Source organism: Nicotiana sylvestris, chromosome 5 (assembly GCF_000393655.2).
Source record: "Nicotiana sylvestris chromosome 5, ASM39365v2, whole genome shotgun sequence".
Classification (NCBI taxonomy): Eukaryota; Viridiplantae; Streptophyta; class Magnoliopsida; order Solanales; family Solanaceae; genus Nicotiana; species Nicotiana sylvestris.
The window spans coordinates 140,815,490-140,826,284 of NC_091061.1; the positions used below are offsets into that span (position 1 = coordinate 140,815,490).

The 10,795-nt window shown below is 37.7% G+C and overlaps 1 protein-coding gene across 1 annotated transcript; it reads right to left on the reverse strand.

Annotated features, from left to right (window-relative positions):
• Positions 1-9,983: 9,983 nt before the first annotated feature.
• Positions 9,984-10,262, reverse strand: LOC104240283 (auxin-responsive protein SAUR21-like). Its single transcript, XM_009795112.2, has one exon. It carries the CDS (start codon positions 10,260-10,262, stop codon positions 9,984-9,986), a length of 279 nt encoding a protein of 92 aa, XP_009793414.1.
• Between the last annotated feature and the right edge of the window lie 533 nt (positions 10,263-10,795).

Here is a 10,795-nt window from a genome sequence, read left to right on the forward strand (position 1 = left end):
TAATATAAGTTTTTTCTTCATCCATTTCTTTGTTTTCTTCTCTAATTATGAGTAGCTAGACCCATAAGCTAGGGTTGTGGCTCAACCCTAGTGTGGGTAATTGATGGGTCTTGTGTTTTCGGGCTAGATTGACTATGGGTGTTTGATATTTGGGCTAATTTCATGTTTAATTGCTGAATTGGTGGTTGCAAACACTAGTTTGTGTTTTGTTGACTTCGGCTCTTCTTGAGAAAGAGAGCTTAAGTCTCTGAAATTGGTCCAACAAGGAATTGGAGCATACTCAAGAGATTGATAGCCTCAATTAAAGGGTTAAACCTAGAGATACTAATACCCGACTTGAACCTTGATTGCTTGTGCAAATTTGCATACCCAATTGGTCTTGAGAAAGTCAATTCGGGCAAAATCACTCGAACCACCGAGAGGTGTAGAGTGGGTAAAATCGTGCAATGGTTATATCATACTCCCCAAATATGTCAATCATGCCTTAGACTCAAGTATCCGTCAATTGACCACCTAGGAGAAAGTCACTACCCTAGTGCCTTTTAGCCATTTGAACAACTCGCAATAGTGTTAGCTTATTCTAGTTTAATTTAGCATTGTAGTTTGATAAAATTAGAAGTAAATCAAAAACCCAAAAATGCTAAGAAGTGCAATTTGGAACACATACACAACTCCACTTTAGACAGACACCCGACTCCAACTTCTAGCTCCATGTGGAAATCGATCCCGATCTTAATCGGGTAAAAGCTGTTTCGACACTCTCTCGCTACTCAATAGTAGTGTAGGGTTGGCCTCGATCAGATGCGCCCCCGGCGTCTGAAGTCCCTGCACGACCTGCTCAGGTGTGCGAGCGGCGGAAGCCTGATTGCCTCCCCCGGCCTGAGAAGTAGCTGCGGCTGTAGTGGATGAAATCGCCTGAGCTAGGCCAGTGCAAACCGATAAGATCTGAGCCAAGGCCTTCTGAAGACCCGGAATCACAATGGGCACAGCTGGTGCCTGAGCTGGTGCTGCAGGAGCGTTCATAACTGGGACCTGATCCTGAACTGGGGTGGTTGGTGGATCTGCAGGTGCTGATACCAACTTGTCATGACCCTAATCCTGAACACAGTCGTGATGGAGCCTCTCGTGTAGACAAGGCTAGCCAATTAAACCCAATTCACTTTTTAAATAGTTAAACAACATAAAAACAATCTAGAACATGATTTAATGATAAATGCAAATAAGTGCGGAAGTACAACCCGACACAGCCCTAACTAGGGTGTCACAAGTCACGAGCATCTAACAACACTAAGTCCTCAAATGTAACTGCAGAGTTAAAATACTGAACTAAGGGCATAAAGGAAAGAGATAGGGAGGAGCTCCGGGCTGCGAATGCCAACAGCTACCTAAAGACTCCTCGAAGATCCGCCTGAAGCTGGAATGAATCAGCACTCGGGAGCGGGACCAGCTATGCCTGAATCTACACACAGGATGCAGGAGTAAAGTGAGTACTCCAACTCAGTGAATAAAAAATGTAAATAACGACTGAAAGTAAGAAAACATGTAAGGCACAAGGCATTCTATAATAAAGCAGTAAAATCATTTAAAAAACAGTAAACCAGTGAAAAGTCAAGTATAATCCTCTTTCAACAAGTAAACAAGTAATTGACAGGTAGTTAAGGTAAAGTAAACAAATAGAAGTTCGCCCCTCGGGAACAATATCAACGGATCTGCCCCTCGGGCAACATCTCAGAATAATACTAGCCCCTCGGGCTCGATCTCACATCACAATGGGTACTCGCGCTCACTGGGGGTGTGCAGACTCCTAGAGGGGCCCCTTATGGCCCAAGCACAATAACAAGCCATCTCGTGGCATCAAAACTAGGCCCTCGACCTCATATCAATCAAGCCACCTCATGGCGTACATATCTCAGGCCCACAGCCTCATATCAGTATCAGTGTTTCCTCACAACATAGGGCCCCGGCCTTACTCAGTCAAAAATCCTCACAAGCCCCTCGGGCAATAGTAAAACAATGTTTCTCAGCCCAAACATCATTTACAAATATCATTTAAGTCTTAAAACTAAGTAAACATGGTTGAGTATGAAAATAGTGAAAAATAACGTGACTGAGTTCAAGTAATAAGTCAAAACAGTGAGAAAATAGTAATAACAATCCCCAAAGGGTTCAAATAGTTGGCACGAAGCCCAAATATGGCATTTAGCCCAAATCATGATGATAACAAATACATTTCAGTCAAATATGCGGTAAAATCATCAACCGGGACGGACCAAGTCACAATCCCCAATAGTGCATGACCCCATGCCCGTCATCAAGCGTGTGTCTCACCTCAATATAGCACTACAATGTGCAATCCGGGGTTTCAAACCCTCAGAACATCATTTACAATCATTACTCACCTCGAACCGGCTAAATCTCTAGCTCACGATGCCTTTACCCCTCGAATCGGCCTCCACGCGCATCAAATCTATCCAAAATCAGAACGAGGATGTCAAAATATGCTAAGGGAACAAAGCCCAAGCAAAAACAATCAATAAAGGGCACAAATCCTGAAATTACCAAAACCCGACCCCCGGGCCCACGTCTCAAAAATCAAAAAATTTCACACCAATAGATTCCTTATCTCCCCAGGAGTTCATACATATCAAAAGTTCTCAAATCCGACCCCAAATGGTCCTTCAAATCCCCAATCAAAAGTCCAAATTTCCAAGCCCTAGCTCTTATATTTTTAGCTTAATTTCCATGATTTTCTAGGTGGAATTCACATAATAATCGAGTTTTAAGTCCATGAATCTTACCTCCCAACGCCCCCCCTTGAATCCCTCTTCAATCTCCTTCAAAAATCTCCCAAAATGACCAACTATGGAGAAAATAAACCCAATCCTCGCGGACAAGACGAGTTTAAAAACATTCTGCTCAGGCCTTATTTCCTTCTTCGCGAACGCGGTCAAACCCTCGCATTCGCGAAGCACAATCTTACTTTGACCAATTTTTCCTTGATGCGAACGCGACATGACCATCGTGAATGCGATGGTTCCTCAACCTTACCTTTCGCGAACATACACCCTCTCTCACGAACGCGAAGAACAACACGACCTCAGACCGAATGACCAAAAAGACCCTACGTGAATGCAACTTACATCTCGCGAATGCGATGCACGAGCATCCAGCCCCTTCGTGAACGTGGATCCTCCCTCGCGAATGCGAAGGCTAAACTTCCACTGACCTCCACTGACTCTTCGCGAACGCGAGGGTCCACTCGCGAACGCGAAGAGTAAAAGCCTGCAACAGCTGAACCTACAACTTCTGCAATTTTTCAAACTTCAAAATGATCCGATTGACCACCTGAAACTCACCTGAGGCCCCCAGGACCTCAACCAAAGGCAACAATATGTCCTAAAACCTTATTCAAACTTCTTCCAATCACCAAAACACCTCAAACAACATCAAATTCCAAATTACGCTTTTGATCAAAAACCCAACCAAACCACATCCGAATGACCTGAAATTTTGCACACACATCCCAAATGACACAACGGAACTACTGAAACTCTTGGAATTCCATTCCGACCTCTATATCAAAATCTCGCCTATCAACCGGAAATCACCAAAATATCAACTTCGCCAATTCAAGCCTAAATCTACTACGAACCTCCAAAATTCATTCTGATCACGCTCCTAAGCCACAAATCACCTCCCAAAGCTAACCGAACCATCGAAACTCACATCCGAGCTTTCTAACACATAAGTCAATATCCAGTTGACTTTTCCAACTTAAGCTTTCTTAAAAGAGACTAAGTGTTTCAAACCTTACCAAAATCATTCCGGATTCGATCCAACCAACCCTATACCACATAATACGGATAAATAAAGCATAAAGAAGTAGAAATAGGGAAATCGCAACGGTAACTCCTGAGACGACTGGTCGGGTCATCACACATAGTATCTAAGCTGTAAACCAGTTTTTGATTTTAACGGGCAGATTTCATATTTTAGATCCTATAGGCATGCTTTCTAAGTGCTGAAACTGATTATAAGCATTATAGATATGATATCTAAACACATAAATTGATTTTTTACACTTACTTCCTATAGGCATGATATCTAGTGTTGAAACTGTTTTTACACTTATTACGTATAGGCATGATATCTAAGCGCAAAACTGATATTTCCCATAGCCATGATAACTATATGCAGAATTGATTATTTTCCTATAGGCATGGTATCTAGGTGATTTTTAGTTCCTATAGGCAGGATCTCTATTAATCATGTGTAGGCAGAATTCTTTAAGCACATTGCCAAGAAAATTGTTATCCAAATGGACAAGATCGTATAGACATGGTTACTAATGCATAAAATGTGTATGGATCTTGGGGTCATCATTTCTAATGCAAAGAATCTGTGAACAGAATTTCCAGCATACGAGTGAAGTACAGAACAAAACAATTAGAAAGCCCTGTAAACATGATCGCTCGCATAATCATCAATAATCCTATAGGCAGGATTTCTACCCGAGTTTCAAGCAAAGATATAGAATAAACCCCCAGCTTTACTAATAACCCCCATATCTGTTTTTTACAAGGATTATTACATTATTATAGACCAATACGAATAAATTACACAATAACAAAAATTATACTATAGGGAGCCTTAGTAGGCCCAATGTCAACCTGGAAGCCAGGCCTTCAAGCAAGTCTAATGTACACAAGTAGTCCATCTATGATACACAAATGGGCTTTTGATGTGTCAAAGTTCCCAAGGGCCTCAGGGACCCCGGGCAATGCTCACACCAGAACCTTTCAAAGAAAGTAGTTTTGTAACATATTGGAAGACCAGCCCCAATATGTCAGAGGAGTCTCATGGACCCTAGGCACTGCTCACACTAGGGGTGGTAGGACCCTAGATAACTAAGAGTAGAGGTTTAAAAATAGTGTATAAGGGGTAAGGGATAGTTTTAGAAAACAGTTTGATTTTTAGGAACAAATAGACTCAAATTACAAGACTACAAACAGGGCAGAATCCATATTGATCAGATTGGTATTAGTTCAGCCATGGGTGATATTAAAGCAATCACAACAGAGCAGGGGTACTTGAATTACAGACAGTACTGACCACCCATTGTTGGCAATACCTGAAACCTATTCTAAATAGGGAGCATACAACTTAATCCATCAAGATTTCATATTACTAATGGTTACTTAGTTTATTAATTATCACTAGGTGGAACCATATGGGCATGTATTAAACAGAAATATGCTGAAATTTGAAATAACTAACCAAACAAACACATATAGCATGGGGTGGCAAGAACTAAAGCATACTAGCCTAGGAAAAGGAAACAGAGGTCATGGGTCAGACATGCTAAGGTAAACTATCCACACAAGCACAAAGATCAGAGTAGGTTAACCAGAGTTAGGCATAATAGTTAGGAAGAAAGCATATGACAAACAGGAGCATATCGAGATTTGAAGTGAGTTAATCATATAATCACATGGAACAAAATAGGATAACAAGAGCTAAGGCATAGCAGTTGAGAAAAGAGATGGTCAGGAATCATGTATCAAACAGGAGCATGTTGAGGGTTGTGATAAAGCTAACTATATGAACATACAGAATAGAACGAGATAACAGGAGCTAGCACATACCAGTAAAGGAGAAAGTAAATATGCAGAAATAGGTAGGTTCCAGAATAGCTTGGCCTTGGATTTCAGCCGGCCAAATAATAGCCACTTAGCACATAAGCCAGAGAGAGCTTAAGTTTGTAGTGAAAAATAGGAGAGTTCTAGTGATCTCTAAAAGGGAGAAGGGGAAGGGTTTTATATCATGCAATAAAGCAGAACACACAAGGTAATGAACCAATCATACACAAATAAGATATTAAAAAATAATTAACAATCAGTTTAGGTCGGCATAGATCAATTAACAAGCGTAAAATCGGGCTAGCATCAGTTAATAGACTCAACCAGTAGTCAAATAAGGTAAGGAATAATTCCGAAATTAATTAGAAGTTGACTTAAATAACTAGAGCATAAAATCAGGCCAGTAAGGTTAAGTCAAAGGGAAGTAGCATAAATTATTAATCAGATATTGGTCCAAATAAGGTAAGGACAGGTAAATTGAACAAAATAAGGAAGTATTAGTATCGTACAGGAAAGGAAAGATTGGAATCTTAGTAAAAGATTTCAAAAACCCTAATTTCAGCAAACCAAAAAATTAGCAGTAAAATAAGGTACATAATGTAGACAGGAGAATTCAAAAAGAAAACCAAAATCGAATAGACTAGGTTTGATTCTAAAGAATCAAAACACCAAAATTTAAAGCAAGAAACAAAGAGTTGCGATGGAATGCATAGAGACACATAAACATCAGTATTAAAAAAAGTAGTTAAAAAATTAAAAGCCGAATTAGATCTAGAGAGATCTGAAACACTAATTTTAGGAAGAATAAATTATTTTAAAGAAAAAACTATAGAAATAGCATAGATACACAAAACATTAAATAAAAATACTCAAAATTAAGGAACCTTGACAGATATGAAAAAATCTGGGTCCTAATTTAGGATAACTAAAATTGAGCGAAAAATCTTTAATAAAATTATAAAAAGAAACCCATGTAGTCATTCAGAAACATAGATATATTTTTTAACGAAAATCAGTACTGAATCTTAACGGATTTCAAAGGATCTAAACCCTAGCCTTTAGGGTAAAATAAGGAATACACAAAATCTCAGAGATTCAAACTATAAGGAAACGGAGAAAAAACATAGATGGAAGGAGATGAAGATTCGAATTAGATTTGGTTCAAAAAAAAAAAGATTCACTTGCCATGTTAGGCAAGTGATTATCTAACGCCATAATCGGTTAGCCAGTAGAGAAAGGGAGCCGGATAAGGTAGTAAATCACCAGATGATTCCATATCTGGTTGGGAATCAAAGGGATTTGGAGAGAATTTTGGGTGACGGCGCTTTAGGGTTTGAGAGTGAAGAGAGGGGAGATTGAGATCATTCAGGGGAGGAGGGTTTGGGATTATGAGGGATTAGGGTTGGTTGGGTAGGTTAAAAGGGCCGGATGTATTGTGAGTTGTTGATCTTCTGAGATCAACGGCTAGGATTAGATTGTGACCGGGGCAGGTTAATTTGGATGTGTTTGGGTCTGATTAGGGTATTGGGCTAAGGAATGTCCGAAAATTAATTGAGAAAAGGGGCTATATTTTAAATACCCAAATAATTTATAAAAATAAGTAATAGATGATAAAAATGTGATTTGTACATAAAAAAATTTAAAATAGTTACTTAATATTATAAAAAGTTATTTTCGGTATAGATAATTTAATTATGCATATATATGGGCTATTATTGCAAAACATGCAATTCTAGCCTTATAAATGCAAATGTAATTATAAAAAATGAAATTAAAATATTTAAGCACTATTTGGGCATTAATGATGAATTTGGATGATTAACTCATCATAAAAATAACATGAGGGATAAATATTGGAAATTTGTATAGTAAAAATGCATAAATAAATCGGTTGAAAGCCTTAAAATTATAGAAACAATTATAGGAATACTTGTGCATGTTTGTAAATGCATGTGCACTATTTTGAAAATATATGTGCATGTTAAAAATATATGAGGGAAAAATTGGGTATCAATAGTACATAGCTTCATTGGTACTTTTAACTACTTACATCATCATTATTTCATTGGCTCTCTGGCCCATACATATGATTCTTCTTTCATGGCACAATGGCCGTATTTCATATTCCACACTTTCATTTCTTTCCTTTCATGGGTCATCATCATAAATATCAATATATAGAATATTCCAGAAGTCACAATTTTAAGTTCATTAGAAATGAAGAATTTAAAAACAATAGATTTCTTTCCAATAAATGGAGTAAAATGGTTGGCAATCGAAACGCAAGTTAAGATCATAAACAAGTAACACACCATTTATTCTTGAAATATTTTTTCTCAAAGAGGGCAATACACAATTTCAACTCATGAATATGTAAGAGCTCAAAACACGTTGGAAATACTTACAAGACATATCATTAGTTAAAACAACCACATTTGGGCATGACTTGTACAAGCTTTTAGGCAAATCTATTTTCGAATTCATTTAAAACACTTGAATCAAGGCTCATTTCATAACCTTCCTCACATCGATCATTTCATTTCATCGGCACCTTTGGCCACAAGCATAACTTTCTTTCTTGGCACGTTGGCCACACTTTATATCCCCAATTCGCTTATTTTATTTTCAAACATCTTTATATTTTATCAACAATAAGACATTTCCAATCAAGACTTTAGGTACACATATGAGAAATTAAGAGTCTTAAGCATATTGAGATTTTCTCACACAATTTGGCATCATAACCTTCATTTGAAACACGACTCAAAGACATAGTATTTTAATACACATATCATTTTTTAACACATTCCCAAAAGATAACATAACACGGTAGGAACATTCGGAACACGTTTTGGATACATAATTCTCGATACTTTGCTTATTCGGAATATATATTGAACATATATCTTTCAACATTAGCTTATTCGGAATAGCCAATTTTATAATGAACAATTTGGGACTTACATAAATTTCATGAACACCGTGGGATTCAATTCTAAGAGAGAAGTTTAGCCAACATGTCTTTCTTGAGCTTTTCTTACATTACTATGATATTTCGAAAATTCTAGCAACTTCAATCTATTTAGAAACATAACAAAGTAAACCATAATTAGGAAGATATTACTGGGTTCACCTCACTTAAGCATTTTATCAAACACTAGGTGTGCAAATTGGTTACAAGGTTCTTCCACAAGATTTTCTTCACTTCACAGCCCAATCGTTACCCATTTGAGCTCAACAATCTTCCCACAACCTTATTTGTACATACATGTATACATAATACTCTCACACCCAAGAATCATACTTCTTATGACCTACTTTTAATCCAAATTTCAAATTTAGGGGTAGGGAGTAAAATCTTACCTATTAGATGAAGATCTTGTGAAATCTTCAAGCCTTGAGCAAGAATTGATGAACAAAATAGCTAGGTCTTCTCTTTATCGCTCAAAGTAGCTCTCTGGCATATTGTGAAGTGCTCTTTGCCATTGTCGAGTCTGGCTCAGAACTTTGGGTCAGGGGTTTTGGGTTGGATTTGGAGATTGAGTTGAAAAATGAAGGAGGGGTTGATAATTGGACTGTAAACTATAGGTGTGGGGCTCGAGAAGATGATGGTCCAAGGATGGTTTCATGTGATATATGGCAGTACAGTCACTGTTGTGGGATTGAAGATTCTGAGGTTGTGCCACCTTTGTTTGTGTGTGAGGCTTGTTGCACTTCACTTGCACCACCAAGAGCGCAGAACAGCTTTGAGTTTGGTCATTATGCGGCATCATTAGTGCCTTGTGATTCTGAATTTGGCATGGACCTGATATACTGAACTTAGGGACAAAGAGTGGCAATTCACTTAGGATAAGGTTTGTATAGTCATAACAAAATAATTATCATATAGTCAGCCATATACTTGTGTAGTTCTTCTGTGTTCTTTTCTGTTGTTACACGTGTTACTCGATTCTTTCAAGGACAAACTCAATAATCAATGATGATTCATATATCATGCGTGTCCCCTGCTTGTTTACACATTTCTTTCAGCACTTAAAGTCCATTTACTATTTGATAGAAAGAAATAAGAATGAAAAACAATAGGCTATAAAGCAGACTAAATATCTAAAAACTGAAAAACTAAAAGACTGTGAAAGAACAAGAGTTGTCTAGGTAAACGTGACTAAAGTGATTAATAAGAACTAGAACTTCTGCTAGTCATGAATTTTACATGGGAAATGTTCCCTCCAAAGGTTTCTTGTGGTTCTGAACTATACAATGAACTCTACAATCTCCTCTTTCTCATCTCTAGTCCTACTTCTTTACAAAATTTCATAGGCAAAAGAATTTACACCACGGTCCTACTCATGATCTCCTCAAGCGGGAAGTGAGATCAATGAACACATCCTCTTTGATAGGTATTGTGAGACCGCCCATTGGATGATCAAATCCAAACTCTTCTTCAGCTTGAGCTAACAAGTCGTGGAATAAAGGCTGGCTCAGGTATGATATTGGCACGATGAATCGTTTCTTCTGGCTCTCTCCTACATATACTGCACAATGTCCTTTTGGAACACCTCCACATGTTGTAGATCTCCTTAGGATTTGATTAGCCTGGATAAATGGAGTCATTTTGATACCCATTGTCTCAAGAGTATTTGGTAACTCTAATTGGTAAAGGAAAAGAAAGAACAAGAATTTGAGAATTGTACAGAAAATGGAAGTCTTTTTGTAATCGGCAAACTTGTGTTTTGCTTAAACTTTTTTTGTTTGAGTATATATAAGTTAATAGAAAGTCTCATAACAAACCGGTGATAGACAACAACACATGAAGTTTCACATGGTTTTGCTTACTCTATTATTTTCAAAGTATTCAATCCATCAATTTGTTGAACAACAACACTAGGCCCTACTGCTTCTCAGATTAGGAATAGAAGACACCTTTAAAATACAAGTCACAAGAATGGATGAAGTCGATGATTTAGTATCACATGGTATTTCCTTCTAACTCCTTGACAAGCACTTAGAATTTTAAGGCTATATATGTGGAATAAGAACAGGTTTCTCATACTACGATTAACTTAAACTATTCCTACAGAGACCCTCCTCTAAAACTTAGCTTTAATGTATTTGTGTTTATAGCAAAACTAACCAAGATGACAATTCAAAGGTCCCTT

Excerpts from the sequence above, each read along its gene's own strand:
- LOC104240283 (XM_009795112.2), bottom strand. The coding sequence starts at position 10,262 with ATGGGTATCAAAATGACTCCATTTATCCAGGCTAATCAAATCCTAAGG.